The 20,729-nt window shown below is 37.9% G+C and overlaps 1 protein-coding gene across 13 annotated transcripts in view; it reads left to right on the top strand.

Annotated features, from left to right (window-relative positions):
* The window catches only part of KIF1B (kinesin family member 1B), a 94,705-nt gene that overhangs the window by 3,859 nt on the left and 70,117 nt on the right, over window positions 1–20,729 (top strand). For all 13 annotated transcript variants that reach the window (XM_054849352.1, XM_054849348.1, XM_054849353.1 and 10 more), the window contains exons 2-4: window positions 1,908–2,094; window positions 18,254–18,330; window positions 19,568–19,747. In XM_054849352.1, the coding sequence (XP_054705327.1) occupies window positions 1,989–2,094; window positions 18,254–18,330; window positions 19,568–19,747 (363 nt within the window). In that variant the 5' untranslated portion in view covers window positions 1,908–1,988. The remainder of the gene's footprint in view (window positions 1–1,907; window positions 2,095–18,253; window positions 18,331–19,567; window positions 19,748–20,729) is intronic.

Here is a 20,729-nt window from a genome sequence, read left to right as displayed (position 1 = left end):
TTTGATACTCTTTGTTATACGAAAAACTAGGCACCTCTGAGCAAGACTGAATACAGCAGTCCTCTAAACCAACCCAGAATATCCATTAAAATTTGCAGACCGTGCAAATTCATTCCCATTAGTATTTTGCTGTATTTTATGTTTAAGTTTTTAGTGAAACTTCTTAAAATTCTGTACTAACCTAAAGTCGACTGTGTGGCTGTCTCATGAATCATTGTTTTACCAGGTTGCTGTGCCACTGACATGGAAATTCAGTTGGCTTGTTCCTAAAGACATTCCTATTGTAGTCTGGTGAGATACCTCAGGTACCTGCTAAAATAAGGAATGCTTTAAATTACTTCTGCTACTTGGTGAAGTAATTTAATTTCTGCCTTCACCATGTGATGGCATTAATGACGTAATGCAGTTTTATTAAAAACTTCTTGTACTGTGTGAAGATGTGTCATAACTTGAATTAAGCATATATAAGTATTTTTACCAGCTGTAGAATTTACTGTAGAGCTAAAATGCATCTGCTTTAGATCCACTACTATGTTTTGTACTTTCGTGGCACTGTGATTACAACCCTGAAATGAGCATTTTATTGGCTATGCGGTGTATAGATAACCATAAAAGAAGATGTCAAGATTTCTGGACCGTGCATGGTGACTTGTGCAGGGTAGAGTTCTGCCCATGTTAACTCAGATTCAAGATAGAAATGATTGCACTGAGTCAAGCCAAAGGTTTACCTAGCCCTGAATCCTGTCTTCACCAGTGGCCATAGTAGAGACTTAGCATATTAAGGATAAATCAACCATGTAATCATGTTGTCTCAGTACAGTCTTCCAGGTTCTGAGGGCCTGTGGCATGGAGACTTTCCTAGCCAAGGATGGTAGCTTTTTACTAGACCTTGATGGCTTTTTCTTTGAGTCTCTCTTACTGCTTTTTGAGTTTGTTTAACTCTCAGTACTGACAGTATCCTGTGGCAATAAGTTTAACTGCTTAATTGTAGACTGACTGAAAAACTAACTTTTAATGGAAAAGGTTGGTCGAGGGCAATAGAATTGAACCAGTCTTTGTTAACCCTACATTTCAATACTGTCTCAAATGTGCCTTGAAGTTTGGATTGCAGGTATCCTGGGTAATTTCCAGCTAAAGTGCTCTATCATTTGGATGTGGTAGGATTTTAATCAGTATTTTGATAATGAAGATGAATTTCCTGGTGAACATTTGCTGAAGATAGATAGTAATATTTATCCTGAAGGCAATAATTTTTTATACCTTTTCTTCCTTATAGAGTAGTGTGTCCTTTAATCACTAGATATACAAGTAGTTAACGAGGTTTTTATTTCATTGAGAAGAAAACTTTCCCAGGACTGCAAAGGGTTCTTTAAGGTTGTTGGCTACACCCTTTTCTCTGGAATGGTGTGTATTGAAAGTCAGTGTGATATGGTCCATCACGCTTGTGTTAGTTTTAATATTATTGCTAATGCATTGTGGTAGCAAGGGTTGACACCTAGAGAACCTGGCCATGTAGTATATGGTAGCTAGCTCATGCTGAAATCTAAGTCGCGCTATCTTTCCTGCTAAAATTATGTGTTCAGTTAAGCCTAACGCATGTTGCAACCAAATCTTCATTTTGGTATTGATGTCCCTACTTTCTGAGAAGAAAACCAAGTAATGAAAATAAATCTGTTTGTAAACTTCAAAAGAATTGCTTCAGATGACAGAAACCTTTGACTAGGGAGACAGGGTGCAGGTGCTATTAAGTTATTTCCAGTTCTATCTTTGAAGTGACAGCTTGGGGGGGTGGTGGTGGTGATTGCAGAGTAGAAATTGAAATTACCAAAAACCTTTGAACTTCCCTAATTTTATCAACATCTTGAATGCAATAGCTGTAAATAACTAAATTACATTTTTCTCTTTAGAAAACACCAACAAGAAGGATAACTTGAAACATTCTTGACCCCTTCACTTTCAATTTCTTGACTACACTACAAGCAACAATAATGTCGGGGGCTTCAGTGAAGGTGGCTGTTCGGGTCCGGCCCTTCAATTCCCGAGAAACCAGCAAAGAATCCAAATGTATCATCCAGATGCAAGGCAATTCAACCAGTAAGTTTATTTTAATCTCATAAGGGAGTATTTCTGTCTCTCCCTTCTCGCTTAATCCTCCTCTTTTGTGAGACTAAACTGAGTACTGTGTATCAGTTATATCATCTAGAGTTACCCTTTTAGGGAATCCTCTTCTGAGTCTGTCATTACAAACTAGATTGTCTCTGAATTTGACTATAAAGGCTAAATCATGAGTATCTTGATTTTGATGCAGTTTTTTATGGTGTTTGCTTGTGGCAAGTTGAGAGTTCTTCAGAAAGATTAGAATACCAGAGTGACAACCTTTTTAACTTTAGTGTGTGGGAATATCATGTGTACTGACAGGGATACGTTACAAACCACCACATGATAATTGTTATGGTATAACTCCTGCTTGGGTCTAGTGCTTTAGGTTGGTGTGCTTATTCTGCAGTCTGTATCTTTGTTTAGGAGCCTAACTTGAGTGAGAAAGCTGAGAGGAAAAAGATGTCAAGTTTTACGTTTTCTAGATTAAAGGTCTAAACAGTGGCAAAATAACAGACTACATAAAATCATCTTATTTTCTAACCAATTAGAAGTGTAGGGTTCTTGATTTCTGTGGGTCTAATTTGGAGAAGACTTTTCTATGGGAAACGGAATACGGCACGCCACTTTTTTTTTTTTACTTTTTAAGGTCAAGGCAGTATTGATACCATTTGCTGCAGTGTTGGCCATGTGTAGTCTAATGGCTACACCTATAAACTGCTCTTTTTGTAGTTTGTTGTTAGGTAATCAAGTAGAGTTGTCTTGTCTATAGCTGTAGGAGCTAACACTCAAAGAGCACTGAGTTATTTTGCTGTCTGATTACTTGAGTATTTACTCATGCTTGTTAATACAAAGGAGGTTGTGTACAGGCTCCTCCCTTTTTTTTTTTTTTTTTTTTTTTTTTTTTAGCCAAGGTTGTACTTCAGCCTGCTTCAGCAATGGAATTTAGGTCCTGGTTTGGTCACTTAAATTATATACAATGTTTATGGTTTCATTGAAAGAGAGGCATCATACAGAAGAGAGCTTGCTTTTCAGTGCAGTAAATTCTTATCTTGAGAGTTTATGTGGAATATTGCTTGAAGAAACTTTTTTTTTGGTTGGGTTTCAAAATTTCCACTTAAAATGGGGGGAGGGGGTGTGTGCGTGAACATTTAGAAGTCATCTCGTGTAGAAACAGGCCCTTGTACACCAATGTTGCCTGCCAACTTTCAGACCAAACCAATGTAGAATGGAAGAACTGTAGACTTCATTAGGTGACATTTGTTATGGAAATGCCACCAAGGTCTGAACTACAGCAGCACCACTGGGTGCCACTGTAATAGGTTTTCTTGCTGCTGTTATGACATGACTAATAATTTTAGATGCTTAAGGTTCTTGAACTCCAGGAGCCTGTGGAAACAGCTTGTGGTACAGTGACAAGGGTGACCAGTGACTCTCTGACAATCTAAGTTTGAAATGTGATGTAGACAAAAGACACTGGTTCTGTTTCTGAATGTTAGAGCTGCACTAAAAAGGAGAAGAATACTTCCTGATTTATCTCATTGGAAATTTCTTTACAGCTTTTGCTATATTTTGTGCTCTGGAAATGCTCTAATCTGTAGCCTTTTATTTGAATCCTATGGCTCTGATACAAAATGGGTGATAGGGCAAATGGTCAGTTTTAAGTCACTTGAATGTGTGAAAGGAATCATCACTTGCAATAGTTATACATTCTTATCTGTGGGCTATTTTTGCCCTGTATTTCCCTCTTAGAGGAAAAATCCAGAAGAAAGCAATAGAGGAGTAATTTTACTCGTCGGACAGAAGACATTCATATAATAAAAGATATGAAAAAGGCATTGTTTGGTGGGGAAAAACCTGAGCAGAAATCTTTTTTTCAAAGAATCTTCTTAATGAAGTTGCCCGATGCACATGACTTCAAGATTAAATTCTTCTGGTATGCTTTTAGGCTACATGTTAGATTTGGGGCATAAGTACTGTTGCTATTCCTGCCAAGGATTCTTTCTTTTTCATGATCTTTGCAGCCTCATAGTTAGATTATTGAACTCCTTATTACTAATGTCTGAACTTGTTGGCTAAAAGCTGACTGCAGAAAGTGACTCTTGTATCCTTATATGATGATCAGAGGTCTGGAGCACCTCTGCTATGAAGACAGGCTGAGTTGGGGTTGTTCAGCCTGGAGAAGAGAAGGCTCCAGGGACACCTTATAGCAGCCTTTCAGTACCTAAAGGGGCCTACAGGAAAGCTGGAGAGGGACTGTTTACAAGGGCATGGAGTGATGGGACAAGGGGTAATGGCCTTAAGCTGAAGGAGGGGAGATTTAGATTAGATATTAGGAAGGAATTCTTCCCTGTGAGGGTGCTGTGGCACTAGAACAGATTGTCTAGAGAAGTTGCATCCCCGGAAGCGTCCAAGGCCAGGTTGGATGGGGCTTTGGGCAACCTGGTGTAGTGGAGGGTGTCCGTGCTCATGGCAGGGGGGTTGGAGCTAGATCTTTAAGGTCCTTGCCAACCCATTCTATGATTCTGTTTGATGCAGCAATTTCAAAATAAAGGGAAATCAGTAGTAATTCTAGCCTATGGAGTTCCAGCTTTATACCTTCAAATGTGTCATTGAAATGATCAGGGCTTAGATATGTTACCTCTGAGAAGGTTATGTGTTCATTTGTGCACTGATCAAGTTGACAGGAGGCAAATCTGAGAGGCTGGTGACATGTTGGGTAGTGACTATTTTAAGCTTCCAAGACAGTTAAAGTTCCCTTATCTTGGAATTAAAGCCTAATGGACTATTATGATGAACAGGATTGATGAGACAGTGTGAAGTCTGAAGGCTAAGAAGGGATTTTGACTGTTACTTGGACTTTAATTCTTTATGTATTTATTGGTCAAGCTATGCTATGAATCCTTTGTGGGACCGGAGTTTAAACTTTGTCCAAGTCTGGGTTGTAAATGTGTTGACTGATACAGGCAGAGTCTGCATTATAGTGAAACTGAGGCAAAGTGCTTAGGATTATTTAGGAAAACAGTATATAGATATAAATGGAGTACACCTGTGATACACTTTATGTTTTTTAATGAATGTATGAAAAAGAGTGTTTTCTGACATCCATAATGAAGTATATTCTCGAAGTTGGAATGCCACCACGGTTGATGCCTGACAACTGTTTATCAGTTTTTGTGTGCATTTGGCTGTTTACCTCTTTTGGGAGTGCCCATCATTCATGGTGGGCTTGCCAGCAAAAGAGAACATCCTCCTGGGTTATAAGGCTTATTCTGAATTTTGTTACACACTTTAACTTTGTGTTAGAAGCAATACAAGTGTAATTTTGTTGTGGCCTTGAGGTCTCCTACAAAATTAACTTGTTATCCTTATGTGATTTCCTCTTATGTGATTTCCTCATAGAAGATCAAGGCCCTCAATCAAGATCCATAGGAGATCTCAATCTTTATAATTTCTTGGTGTTTAAAAAATGACAATGCAGCAGAATACAGTCCTATATAGCTCTTAATCTTAGAAGAAGAGAGTTCTTACAAAGGTCTTTAATTTACAATGTTAAGAGCACTTACTGTGAGTAATTGGGACTTCTGTATTTTGCATCCTTCCAACAGAAAAATAGGAATTTTGAAATCAGTACTTGAAACATTTTTTTTGTTTCTTTTTTTGATCTAGTATACTGAGATAAGACTAATTTTATTGTTTCGCCCCTTTATGGTTGCAAAGGTATTGATCTGCAGTAATATGGTATCTTGCATTTATTTTAAAAACATAAAAGACTGACAATTCTTTGTGTTGCAAAAATGAAATTCTGCAGTCCGGCTGAAGTCACATGTGCTGGCTGCGTTAAGGGGCTGGTAATTTGGCAGAAGGCCTGTGCTGCTCAGATCATATCTAATTGCAGATGGTATCCATTTGAATGATACTGCCAAAAGTTTTTCAGTGGAAATGGGAGAAGTGGGGGTAGGAGAAGTTAGAAGCTGCAAAATCCTACTACTTAAGTTAAATTGGGTATGCAGAATGCTTTCCAAAGAAGAGGCAATGTCACCATCAAATTACTAATTAAAAAATTGCACCAAAAAGTGGGATTAATTTAAGAAAAGACCATTGCTGTTTTTTAATTATTATCACTTAGTTATGATCTTAAGAAAAATAAGGTTTGGGTTTTTTAAAAAGCAAGTGGATTCAATTGATCTAAATGCTTTGATTTCATTTGGAGTTATATTCCAATATCTATATTGTTTGTTGTGCAGATGCCACTAGCGGATATGAACATATGCCCAGAAGTCTCATGGGCGCATATCCACTCAAGACTAGGCACAGTATATCTGTGTCTAGCATTGCCCATAGTGTAGTCAACCATGCCAGGGTTCCTGGAGAGAGAAGGGAAAAGTTAGTGAGCTCTAAAGACTTTTCATATTGATAACTAATTCCCTAGGGTGATCCCTCTGTTAGCAGGTCTTGCTATCTGTTAGCTTGACGCTGCCTGATATATTGTTTGTTTCATATTTTGCTTATTACAGAATATTTTTGAGTGAAGCTTGGCATCAGTGGACTTTAGGTTGCTTTTTGTGGTGGTGGTTTATTGATAAAATCCCACCTAATATTGAAACTTCTGAAATAACCTTAATACACTTGTCTTTTCCTCTGAGATAACTTTGTTTAATTTTGTCAGTCTTTAAATAAATTTGAAAATTCATTTGCTTTAATATTTTCTTTAAATTACTGAATAGGTGGTTTGTCGTGCTCTAGGTCAAACGCACAAGCAGCTTTTTGAAATGAATAATTTAAGATTAGATCATGGTTGTCAGCATATCTTGATTCAGTGTGTTTTGCCATTAACTCTTTTTTACTTGTTTTGTTTGGAACAATTTACACAAATGCATCTTACCCACAATGTATTAATTACTTATTATTGCCTGTCCACTCCATAGTTGCAGTTTTAGTGGTGAGTGGGAAAAAGATTCTGTTGTATAATACATGGAAAGGTGAGATCTAGATCTAAGTATTTTGTGGGTCAGTAGTTCTTGTACTCATTCTTGTATCAGGCTTTAAAATGTAATAAATATAAGCAATACTGGCAGCTGCTGTCTTGGATTATTGAAATGAAAAGCTAAGCTATTCTGTGCCTGAAGACTTCCCTAGTGTTGTGGTTTTTCTGGTTTGGGTTTTGTTTGTTTGTTTGGGGTTTTTTTGTGATAGTGATTTGATAATCCTGTCTGTAAATAAATAATGCATAAATAAAAACAAATTAAAATGAAGCAGAGGGTCAAGCTAGTATCTACAAGACAGCATTTCGGTATTCATCACGAGCAGAGAGTCCAGCTAGCTTATTCTTTTAAAAAGCTAAACAAGTATTTAGAAAACTAAACTAATGAAGCAGGGAAATAAGGAAGTATGCTGCTTGGAATATGTCCTCTGCAATTGATGTTACATTAATTGTGATGTAGATGAATAAAAAACAGGTTTTAGCATCTTGTAGATGCCAGTGACTGAGTAAAACAAAGTTCTCAAACTATAGTTCATCTGAGATTGTTGTATATTCTGATATACCATAAACCATGTTCATGTAGAAATGTGCCTGCACAGTCTATGTTATCTTGAAAGAGTGCAACTGGATCCTCAGGTTAGGATTGAAAGTTACCTATTTGGATTTTAACTCAGTAATAGTCTCTGTGGCTTGGTAATACTGGAAGGTTCTTCTTGTGGTTTAACCCCAGCCAGCAACTAGGCACCACGCACCCACTTGCTCACTCCTCCCCAGCAGGGTAGGGGAGAGAATCAGAAAAGTATTTGAGATAAAGACAGTTTAGTAAGTAAAACAAAAGCCACACACACAAGCAAAGCAAAACAAGGAATTCATTCACCACTTCCCATTGGCGGGCAGGTCTTCAGCCATCTCCAGGAAAGCAGGGCTCCATCGTGCGTAAGTTACTTGGGAAGACAAATACATAACTCTGAACGTCCCACCCTTCCTTCTTCTCCCCCAGCTTTGTATGCTGAGCATGATGTCATATGGTATGAAATACCCCTGTGGTCAGTCAGGGTCAGCTGTCCCAGCTGTGTCCCCTGTTAACTCCTTGTGCACCCCCCAGCCTACTCACTGGTGGGTGGTGTGTGAAGCAGAAAAGGCCTTGAGACTGTGTAAGCACTGCTCAGCAGTAACAAAAACATCCCTGTGTTATCAACACTATTTTCAGCACAAATCCAAATCATAGCCCCATAGAAGCAACTACAAAGAAAATTAAGTCTATCCCAGCCAAAACCAGCACAGTTCTTTTGGGGACTGCCTAAGGTATTGGATGTTTAATGAAAATAGGCACAGTGGAGCGGTCCCATCTGCTGGTAACAATAGTCACAGCTGCTGCTGTAGACATATGGCAGTTAGGTTCTCAAGCAGGCATCCTTGGCATCAGGAAAACTTCATAAGGCATTCTGGAGTTGATTTGTAGAGGTCGAGGGGAAAAAAATTTTTTTCCTTCTAACGGTTGTTTGTTTTTTGTGGATTTTTTGTTGTTGTTTGTTTTTTTTTTCCTCTCTCTCTAAGGCTTCTAAACCTCTGGTCTAAACTTAAACATTTAAATGAAAAAAAAAAAGAAGAAGAACATCTAATTTCCTTTTCTGTTTGGGTTTTTTCTTTTTAAGATGTGTCCTGGTTTATGCAATTGTTTGGGAGCAAAATAAAAACGTGCAGGAAAGCAGAACTTAACTTAAAAGGCTTTTGATTTATGGTGTGTTTGTCTAAATTACTGATACTTGAAATATAATGCTAAAATTGCTGATATTTGGGAAATAACACAGAAGTCAAAACTATTGAAAGGTAGCAACCTCATCAGTAATTCAGCCAGTACTTTACTGGTATATGTTGGCACGAGATATTGTTAAATTTTACCTTTTTCATTGTTACATAGCTTTAAAAAGTAGTAACCTCTTTCAAAGAAGCTTAATCCTAAAGGGAAATAAGAAAGTATGGTTTGCTCATCTTTTTTGTTCTGATCTAATTTTTAACTGTTTTTTGAATGAAAAGACACATTGAATGGAAAAGAAACCCTATTGTGTGTGTATGTCTTCAGGAGAATAATAAAGGTTGTTTGGTGGTTTGGGGTTTTTTTCTGCAGTAGTATTCTGTAAGCATAGTTTGGATAGTTTCACCAAGGAACTTGTATCATGGAAATAATTTATGGTCTAGATTACTGATGAGAAAAGCTCTTAGAAGAAACTGGTTTTTATTCAGACTAGCCTGAGTATGTGTAGATAGTAAAGTAATGGGAATTTATGTAGCATATGCTACACAGGTAGAAAAGGCAAGCAAAGGAGTTCATTGTAGTTGTCTTACCTAATAACTTTTTTTTTTCCTTCACTTGATGAGACATTTTCAACAAAAGTGTAGAGTAAGTGGGAGGATTCATTTTCATAGATTTCAGTCTTGACTCTCAATCTGTCTGCTGAAAATGAGTAATTTTAGATGTCTCAAAAAAAAAAAAAGCATACCCCATTTCTGATGACTTACACCTTCCAAAAAGCATTGGTTCTTAAAGCATGTGTTTTTTCCACATACAGCTTGTTTTTCTTTTTTTTTTTTTAAAAAGTGTTTCCAGTTTTTTATGCTTGCATCTTGCATGATGAGGTTGTCTTGGGAAAATAAAACAGCAGCGGAGGAAAGTCACTTAACCCCAACCCTGATTTTTCTGGTCTGTAAATCCTTGTAACTGTGGTTAAAACGAAATGAATGCAAATTGTCAATGGGAGCTACTTTAAGAATTGCGTATTTTCACTACATTAATCCTTTCAGATATTGAGGCTGACAGAACTGACTCCCCAGGATTCCAGTGCTACATGATGTCGTCTTAATGTAGTGCTGGCATGTGTCTGAGGGTCAAAATGACCTTTGGAGAAGACCCTTGGCTCTTGGAGATGTAGTCAAGTAAAAGCAGGGGGTGAAGGGAGATACTGTTTTATGTGCCTTGAAGCAGAAAACATGTGAGGAAAAAATTCAGCTCAACTCCAAGCGCTTAGCCAACTACATACATAGACCTGATGCGCACAGGACGTTTTCAGATAATCAGTTGGCAATGGAAGTTTTGGAGTGGTTTTGGTTCAGCTTTTCAGATAGGTAGAACAGTATGGTTCGACTGGCTCCTGCTTGGTGCAAAGCCTGCTGGCATGCTGTTCTCCCAGAACACCAGCTGTAGAGATGGTATTTATAGCACTTGGATCTGAGCAGCTGAGTATGAGCATGGCTTTCTAGCAGCTTCTGTGAGCAAGCATTTGCCTCGCTCTGGTGCTATTGAGCCTAAATCCCTCCCCCATCCAACCTTTCTCCCAGTACAGGGTTGAAATTCCACAGTGGGGAGAGAATCCGGTTGAATTCCAAATGAGCTGTTCTTAGCTTCTGCTTGGTTTCCTTCCCTTTTAATGATTTGAAAAATGCAAACAATGCTTTGAAAAGCAAGCACTGCTCTATAAGCTGGAAGTGTCCATTTCCCTTCATTTATCTCTTATAATAACAACCCTGAAAGTCTGTCTTATAAAAACAGTATAGCCATATATCTGAATGCAATGTGTGCCTAGGAAAGAAGCCTGTATTAAATGTGTCTTTGGGGTGTTATTCACGTTCCAACAAAGAATGCCTGCTCCACCCTGCTCTCAGTAACGAACATGTTCTCATTGTTGTCATTCCAGTCTACAGATGGCGCAGATATATTTTCCAGACCCGTGTGTTTTAAGAGACTGTATATTTAATGATAATTTGGTCTTGTGGAGTCAATTCTGAAAGCACCAGATCTTTTATATTGGTTAAATTGATTATTCAGACATCATAAAATAAAACTACTGCTTCTATTGATTCAAATAGAGTTTGAAGAAGGCACAGAAATGGATTATTTGGTATTTGTTTCCCTGAATGTTACCCCTTCCAAAGTTCTGTCTAGACAATCATGTTTTTTGAAAATTTCTGCCTGTTCCTTTACCAATGAGAACAAAAACGAAGGCAGGGCAGTGCCTTTTTTGCTAGGTGTTATCTCTTAATATGTGTTGGCATTTGGTAGGAATGTGTGCTCTGTGTGGGTTGCTGCTGCCACTAGGAGAATTATTGAGGTTGGTGTGAAGCGTCTTCCGTGAGATGAAACCTATTTGTATTTCATGTGTAGAAATTAAAGAGGCTTTGTGCCTTCAGCATTGGCCGATGTGGTAGCAATATGGGAATGGAAGATGTAAATGACAGAAAGCAGGCTGTATTGCACAAATGATGGAAGTTCAGTTTCTCCAGTTGCATACCTGACTTTAATCATTATTGGGTTTTGTTTCGGACTGGCAATTGATAGTTTGGTTTTTTTGTTTGTTTTAAATTAATCTATCAATCTGTCATGTTGTCCCATCCGCTCCCCCTCTCCCCCCCAGCGCAGACTGTATATCAGCTAATCCCAGGATTTAGCCCAAGTTAATTCTGTCTGCTGTTGTGTATCTGAAGGGCAAACTGCAGTTAGCCAGTTCTTCACTTGAGCACCCTACAGTGACTACTATGTGGCATGTCTGATGGCAGAATGCCCTATAGTATGACTCTGATTGCTAACAGAGGTGGAGCTGTTGAATCTAGCTACTTGACTTGAAATGCACTGAGGGATAAGAGAATAATTTCAAATCTTACCTCTTGTGTGCTTTGCACTCTGTCTCTCTGTTCCAAGAGCTTATTAGAAAGAATTACTTGTATCCCCAGATACTGAATTGCAGGTAATTTCTAACCTGCAAAATTTGTGACATGCTGAGGAGCAGTGCTGACTGGGATGAAAATGGATTAGGCTTGAACTGCAAATTCAGTGTCATTATAATCTGACATGAGATTTAAGTGGTTAAGAAGTAGTTTTGTCATTCTTTGTGCCTGCAAAAATATTTATGTGGCTGAGTAGATGGGAATGGAATGAGAGGGCTGATCTTGGCTAAGCTTGCTTGCTTTTTCTTTTTTTTTTCCCCCCCCTCTTTCTTTTTTTCTCTGTAGGTTTCCCACTGTTTGTTTACTTGGTTAGTTTTAATGGAGAATGGAAATGTAAGTCCAGAAATAAAGGCTCGAAGTGGGAATGTGTTTGTGTATATGTTTAAGAAGGGATGAGAAGACAGAGAATGCTGTTTCCAATTGAAAGTATCCCAGAAGACTATAATTTTGCATCAGCTCTGTGTTGTGCTCCCAGTCTGGTTATAATTGTAAAATAAAGTGCATATTTGAGGTGTGCTTTTTGAATTTCAGCTTCAACAAATCAGGATTGGATTGTAAGGCAAAAAAAAAAAAAAATCAGATGTCCAAAAAGACAATAGGAATGCAAAATAATATGTATTACAAAATATGTGAGTACTGTTTCAGTAGCAAAGTGGTCTTTCAAAGTTTGCTAACAGTTTTTGCTAAAATTAAAAACTAGCAATGAATTTGATCTCATAGATTTGAAAGGTTGAAAGTGTGTGTTATTTTTGTGCTAGCTGATAAAGCAGACAGATGGTTTGAAAAATGTTAACAAGGAATAAGTAGAATGGACTGTGGTGCTTATGCTAAAGAATGAAGTTGCCTGTTTAAGGGCATGTTAAAATCCAAATGTTTTGTGGAGATTGGTTTGTTACTGTTGATACAGCATATCTAAAATTATAATTCCTTCATTGATTGTGCTCCCTTTTCTTTTATTAGGCTGTACTGCTCCTACTGTATACTTCTCCTGTACAAGGACTAATTAGTTAAAAGATGTGAGTCTTATGTAATGATACAAAATTTTAGATTATTTGGTGTGAAGAAATATGTTTTAAAAATGTTGGTTTCCTTACCTTTTGGTCGGTGATATATAGAACTCATATGTTTGTAGTTACAGGTATCAGAAAACCCCACCAAAGTTAAACAGCTAAGCAGTTAAAAAGAATTGTTTAAATGATTTGAGCTTCAGAAAATACATGGATTACTCTTGCTTAGAGGCACGTCAGGTGGCGTGAAGCAGCTCTGTATGGCTTACTATATAACTGTAAGGAGATACAAGCTTTTAAAATGCAAGCTGTATCTCTAGGTTGGAATGGCAGTGGGTATTAAATAATATGCTTCAAATTAAATGGGAATGCTGCATAGCTGTTCACAAAGTGTACTTTTATTTGAATTTTATATCAATTTATGACTTGTAATTACTTCTACTTATTCTGTTTGCTTACCAAGGTAGAAAACTGATGTGAATATTATGTCTTAAGGTGAAGTGTATTATTCAAAATTTCTGGAAATTCATAATTCAAATTAAAAAAAAAAAAAAAGAAAAGAATAATGTGGGCATTTATCTCCCTCAACCAAATCAACAATTTGTAGAGTATATTTTTTAAAACATTAATATTTCCATGCCTTTTTCTCAGCCTTCCATTGCAAAGGGAAATGATGGACCTTAATCCAAACTGTGGCTCCTGCTTTGATTCCAGAAGAGTTTTTAGACACTGCAGTAGGAAAATAGTATCTTCAACTTGTTTCATCCTTTCCACATTTGAGTTTTCTATGTAACCTTTTTCAGTAGCAGTGGTATAGAAAACGGTGATTTTGTGAAATACCCCTTCCAGTTTTTGTTTGGTGCAGAAACCTTAACTTGTGGAAAGCTGAAAGATTCCACATGACCTAAGAAGTTGGCTCTTTGTGAAGCAAGGGGCCTGAAAAAGGGATTGAGTTTCTCAGAAATTGGCTGCTTAGGCTAACTCCAACATTCAAAGTTGCTACGGTGCCATGCTGATGGTAACTAATAATAGCTGCAGCACAAAGCGTTAGTGTCAGTTTGCAAACAGAAAAGTTAATTACGACATTGGATCTTTGAAATAGCAGATAAATTTATTCTGTAAGATAAAAAGGCCATTAATGTGTTCCTGCTGTGATCGTCTGCCTTACTGCCTTTCTCATTTCCTGAGGCTCTGTAATTAAACCATTAGCTTGCGTACCATGCCGTGAGTCTGCTGTGGGGAGAGGAGACAGATGATGACCTATTTCATGATTCACTAATACAATTCCTCTTGGTCTTGCATGGTTTAAAAAACAAACAAAATAACTGAAAAGCTTTTAGTGTTCTTGTGGGTATTGGAGACACTGGAAACAGTCCTCTTACTTTTTTTTTAGTTCTATTTGTTTCCTTGTTTAGGTGAAAACACAGCTTGCTGAATAACATGGCACATAAAATCAATGTTGCCCACTCTGTAATTTCTGCGTGATCATGCTTGGTTTTTTGCAATTTGGCATATGAACTTTTAGGATAAAGCTTACCTGTACTATAAGAAGTCTCTTAATTTCTTCAGAAATATCCGTTAGCTTCCTTTAAAAGTAGCTAAATTTCATGGATTTGCTTGTCCCTCCAAAGAAAATGCAATAGACACCTTCAAGTTAGGTCAGTTACTTCAGTTTGAATTCCTGGTTTCTTAGCTACCTCACCATCTTCTTTCAGGTGTCTTATCTCACATTATTGCATACCTGATCACTTGGTTCAAACTCAGACCACATCAGATATGACGGATGCTAGTAGCTACCCACTTGGTGCTAGGCATTCCAAATGAAGAGGGTTTCAGTCCAATTGAAATCCATTGAGGTTGTGGTCTTATTTTTTTCCTCAGTCATTCAGATCTGCTGGATTCAGTTGTAGGCAGACAGAGAATTCTGTTAAACCAAGGATTCTGAAAATGGAGGATGAAGACTCTAAACAGGAATGAGGATAGACTTCAGGCTTGGACTAGAAGCTGAGTGAAAAGGCTGTGACTGGATCACAGGAGTCAGGGACAGCATGCAGAGTTCCTGGCAGCCAGGAGGTTTTCTCTGACCCGTTTCTGTTGCAGTGGAAGGTTTTGGCCAGGCAGCTGCATTCCCAACCTCTGACAGAGTTGCCTTCTTGCACATTAATATCCCTTTCCTGATATGCTTCTCAAGATATGCTTCACAAAAACATGCATCCTAGAAAGTAGTTTTCAAAACAGTGAGCTGGCCATGGAACTTAGTGTGAAGGAGCTGAGGAAAGTCTATCTAAGAAAATAATAATTAAAAAATGGCTTTAAAAAAAAATGGGGCAGGGTGGAACCACTTGCATAAATCGTGGAGCCTGAACTTGACAAATGTGATGGATCAAATTTAAGCTTAAAGTGAGTAGGATGAAGCAGTAATGTAATGGCAAGCTTGTAGTGCGTTTGCAGACACACAGCCTGTTGCGTAGCTAGAGATCTTGTCTTTCACAGGTGGTGAATGTGCCCTTATGCACAGTGAGCTGAGTGGAAAAACTAGCTATTCTTCTGATTAAACGTTTGACTGCTTTACTTTCTTTTTGGAAGTGGTGGACTTTTCCTAGAGAGTTTTAGTTTTTTAAAAAACAATGAGAAGTGTGTATTTTCATGTCAAACTTGGTTTTGAATAATACTGAAAATTGTGCTGCTTGTTCTGTTTTCTGTTTCTGACACAGTAGAATCTTATAAAAGTCATTTTTGCTTATTAAAAATATAGAAAAAACTGATGAATACTTGCTTTTTCACTGTTGATTCTAAAAGGAGACAAATCAATCATGGCATGAAGTAAATAAGTGAGATCAAAGATCTCTTTTGTGATTGCATTTGCACCTTGAAGTAGAACTGCACTGATGTGACATTCAGGTAACCAATGCATGTTTTTAGATTGTGGTTAACAACGTGTTTCTTGGTCAGCAGAGATGTAGCTAGGCTTCTGCTTGTCTTGATTCCCTTCCCAGTTTACCAGACTAGGAGTTTCCTTGACGATGTTGCAATGCAATGTACCAATAAAGATAGTTGCTCCTCTCCTTCCCTAGCCATCGCTCCTCTCACAGGGGTACTGTCAAGAGTTTGGGTTAAAATTATTTGCTATTGAGATTAAGCAACAGAATTGTTGAACTGTAGCAGTCTAGATCACACTGAAAGGAGAGAACTGATTTAAGTTTGGGGCAAGGGAGTTGTCTTCTGGGATTTGTTATTTGTTCACTTTAACTTTAGAACTGTTTTAATAATGCGTGCTGTAGATATACTGCTGTTTGGTGAAAACTAGTAAAGGGAAACTAAAGTCGTATATGATTGCTTAGGTTACTGGTTTGTTATGTGTTCATGCCCATGTTGCTATCCAAAGCCATGCACATTTTTGCCATTTGATACTGTACTGGTGCAAGGCATGTTATTCATTGGTTTTGCATGTCTGTCAGCTTTTATAAGGCAATAATGTCAGCGCAAGGTGCATCCAAGTGAAATGGAGTTGGCCACAAGAAATAGTGTAGCAACTGTTGCTATTTGCAATCCAGAGAGGGATCTTTTCTCCACACTGTAATTTTGGACAACAGCCCTGCTCAGGGACACAGCATCTGGTAGAGAAGTGATTTAATGGGGATTCTGTAACCACGTTTCCAGAGATTTTGGTGCAACGTGATGTTAAGTTCACGTTTGAAATGGTAAGAGATGAGGGTGTTACAATTTTAATTATCACAGAAGGAAAGGGAGAAGCCCTCATCTCCCAAAGCATAGCCTAAGTGTCATGAATATGTGAGAAATAAACATCCTTTGTTTAGGAAGACAGGTATGAGGATGTAAATCATTCCCAGGAAGACTGCGACCTCCTTTGTATAGCTTCTTTCTTTGTAGATTTTGTTTGCATGTATCATAATTAGTGGATCACTCCCAAAGGAAGATTGCTGCTTTAGGTGCAGATGAGTATGTGTAAATCTAAGGTGGCTTATCTAATTTTGATACCCTCAAGAGTATGCCCTTTCAGAATCCTTACTTACACAGATGGTGTTGAAAACAGCTGCTGGAAATAATAGATCTAAGTATTTCCAGCACTGTAGTACCGAAAAGAAGAAAGCAGTAGAGATTCACTTCTGCAGCAAGACCTGTGCTTATAAATTACCCTCCCTGGAATACAGAAACTACAGACAGTCTGTATGCCATTAAAATGATAGCTGAATCCATTGTGTGTTATTCCCTCCCCCAGGCAAAGGTTATAGGAAGCTGTTTTGTTGCTGGGAAAGAAAAAAAAAAACCAAACCAAAAAAAGCAACAATCTAAAAGGTATCTGGAAGAGCTTTCATTAATTGTGGGGAATGCGCATGTGTGGGTCAAATAGTGAAAGAATTGGAGGATCCGAGAAAAGGAAAAGAGCATAAAATTTACAGATGTACTGATATGAAGAGAAAACGAGGGGGGGGTGTTTTGGTTTTGGGAGGTTTTGGGTGGTTTTGGGTTTTTTTTGCAAAGTGTGTTTATTCTGGTATTTGTAAAGCGTTCAATGACTTAACTTACTTGAAAATTTAGATTCTTATATATGAATACCTTGGAAAGAAAAAAATGTTAAGGATTGCTTGAGCTGAAAAGGCAATTGGAGGTCAGCTTTTTGAATGGAACTTATAAAGGCTATAACATAGGAACTATACACAAGCATTTTTTCATTCTGGCTTTTTTTTGTGTATATATGTGCGTGAATTTCATCATGGGGCCATCGTATATTATACAGACATTCCAAAGAGATAAAGTACACAAGTTGGTTGTGGGTCGCTGTGGGATTCAGTGGCTGTATACAGTAAGAACATTTACCAGTAACTTGGTTCAATTAATGTCAATCCTATTAAAAATCTGTCTGTAGGCTTTGTGCATGTAAAAACATTGAAATAAGCTAAGCAGATAATCCCTGAAATGTATGTAGATCCAACTTTTTTCGTATCTTCTTCAATCCCCTGAAAATACTGAGCATCTTAAAGAAAAGCCTTCTGCAGTGAGCTCTTGTACTGTGTAACATATATTTCAAAATAGGCTTGAGTTGTGCTGCTATGAAATTACCAGGGATTCTTGAACTCTGTGTTTTGGATCTTCCTTCTTGCTAATATCCCTCAATTTTTAAAAGCCTGTCCCATTCTAAAAGTCAAGGGACCAGGATGACCTACTTCTGGCTTTTTGCCCAATGGAAGAATTTTGTTTAGCAGTAGCATTCTTTCTAGGAATTTTTTTTCCTTGACTTATTTCAGGTAAGGGCCTACAGAAATACAGTGTTAGGAAGCTGTGAGTCTGTTACTTCAATCATACTAGTCCTGTGTGGTGTGGCAACTCTGTGAATACTCAGATTCACAGGTTGAGTGTCAGCAAGCTCAGTAATTATGTTCCTAAATGTCAAGTTAGCTAAGAGTTTGAATTTTATTTCCTGTAGGTATTATCAACCCAAAGAATCCTAAGGAAGCACCAAAGTCCTTCAGCTTTGATTACTCTTATTGGTCCCACACATCGGTAAGTTCTTTTACAAGAAAACCATATTATTTTTGTTGACTGGTTTGATTTAACTGCATTCTCTTCTTCTGATCGTGCCATCCCTGTCAGATGTTTCTGCACTGTGTCTTTCACCCTTATTCAGGTTAAAAGCTTGTCATTGTATGTTGTCTTTTCCTGTTTGGGGAGAGCAGAAAGCTGAGCTCCTGGAGTTTGATAACAAGTTGTGGATATCTGAAAGATTACTTAAAATATTCTTCAACAGTGTTCTGTTCTAAACATTTTAAGGATGTATGTGAACAACAGTTAATTCAGGTTTGCTTTTAGACAAGTGAAAGTTGCTCAAGTTCTTACAGTTCAAGGAGAGATGTGGTCTGGGTTCCCTTGGCATATCTGGGAAAGACAGAGTAGTGATCCATGTTTCTGATAGCTGCAAAAGCAATAAACTCTCATCTAGCTCCTCTGCCCCACCCTCCTGTGAATTGGTGCTAAGGTCTTGCTGACTTCCAGTAATTGTTCTACAGCAGAACTGTGTTGTTCTGCCATCTACCCCTCCCCTGCCTTATTTTCTCAAAAGATATAGAAAGAAGAGATAATGCATTTCTCTAAGATTAATTTTAGTAACTTGGATGGTGCAAATAAGACAATATTTCTGAGCAAATCTGTGGTCAACTAGATTGTTTTCATTATGAAAAACTTGGATTTGTGCAGCGCTCTTACTGAATCTTTCAGAGCAGCCATGCAAGTAGATTACAGGATCAGTCAGAGGAACATGATGAATATAGTTCCTGAAAACTAACAGATAAGAAGCATTGAGGAAAATAAGTGGTCTGATAAAACCTTGATCCCAACCTTAGAATGTTACTACAGCTAAATTTGTCCTGATTTCAGGAGCAAGTAATATTAAAATCCAACGTTTCAGGAAGAGAGAACCCCCTCCCAACACCCTGATTTTTGTTTTACAGTGATCTTGCACAAAACGTTTCCAGTAGTGTATCAATGTTCACAAAACAGAATTGGTTGGTTTCTTTGTGCAGACTTTCCTCAGCAGTGATGCAGTTGTCCTGCAAGGGTTGTCATCGTTGTTCTCCAGCTGGTACTGCCTTGGGAAAAAGCTGTGTGTAAAAATGTGCTCCATTTGTCTCTTCCTAAGGGATTGACCCATAAGATAGAAGTAGGAAAAAACCCAGTTGCTTTTTGAAATGTTACTTGAATGACAGGGTAAGACTGTATTTATTCTGTTTTCATGTCTTTTCAGCCTGAAGATCCCTGCTTTGCGTCTCAGAGCCGTGTGTACAATGATATTGGGAAGGAGATGTTGCTGCATGCCTTTGAGGGCTACAATGTATGCATTTTTGCCTATGGACAAACTGGAGCTGGGAAATCCTACACAATGATGGGCAAGCAGGAGGAGAGCCAAGCAGGCATAATTCCCCAGGTAGAACAGAACCCAGAAAGGGGATTTGTTCAGACATACACTTGCTGATATGCTCTTTTCATATTACAATAACAGTTAACAGCTTACTTCTGAAGTGAAAGAAATCCACTGGGGAAAAAGAGCACTATAAGTAATTTTCCCTCTGTTACTTTTTTTTTTTTAAATTGTACTATACACTCTATATATTTTTCCTACATCCAATTTCTCCACTTCCCCAACAAACTAGTAAATGAAGATGTCTTATTCACTGGGTTTCTTGTCTCCTTCTCTGACTTTAGCTAGGACAACACTTAAGTACTTTGTATTCTGCAGAAATTCAAAAGGTGGTATTACTGATGAACATGTCAGAAGTGTTTTGTGGAAACAAATTTCCCCAAACTAAAAACTGAATAATGTATCTTGGTAAAAATCAAAACATTGGGAAAAACTATTTAGGGCAACTGAACACAGCCCAGTGTTATTTCCCTTCCCTGAAATTTGTTTTTGAAATTTGCCATGAAATCTGAAGAAGTTCAGATAGTCCACAGGAAATCTCGGTGGGCAACAATTTGTACAGTCATCATGAATTTAGTATTCTATAGCTGTTGGTTGTGTGGCACTTGTTCTAAGTGCAGGCCTTCTTCAGTTTATAGGCACTGACAGTGGACCAAGTTTGTTGGAAGATAGTGTGTTCCTCCTTTCCAAAACAGAAATTTGAGGTTTTGTTTCAGTTTTAATAAATAAACATGCTGAACAGCTTGAGTCCTTGTTCTGCTACAGGTTTGCAATAGACATTGGCCTTGTGCTACAGGTGTGAAATGGATGACACAGAGTGTTGTTCTCTATTAATAGCATGGGCATATGTACTGAAATAGGTTACAAGTGTTCTGGTGATTAGCTTAAAATAATGTTGAAAGAGATAATGTGAGGGAGGACTAAATTGTTATATCTAAGCATTTTGGTTTTATTACAGTAGTATAAAGTAACAGTTTAACAGGTGAAA

This window comes from Grus americana, chromosome 21, assembly GCF_028858705.1.
Source record: "Grus americana isolate bGruAme1 chromosome 21, bGruAme1.mat, whole genome shotgun sequence".
In the NCBI taxonomy this organism is placed as follows: domain Eukaryota; kingdom Metazoa; phylum Chordata; class Aves; order Gruiformes; family Gruidae; genus Grus; species Grus americana.
Note: the sequence above shows the minus strand (reverse complement) of the source record. Positions and strands in the feature narration are given on the sequence as shown.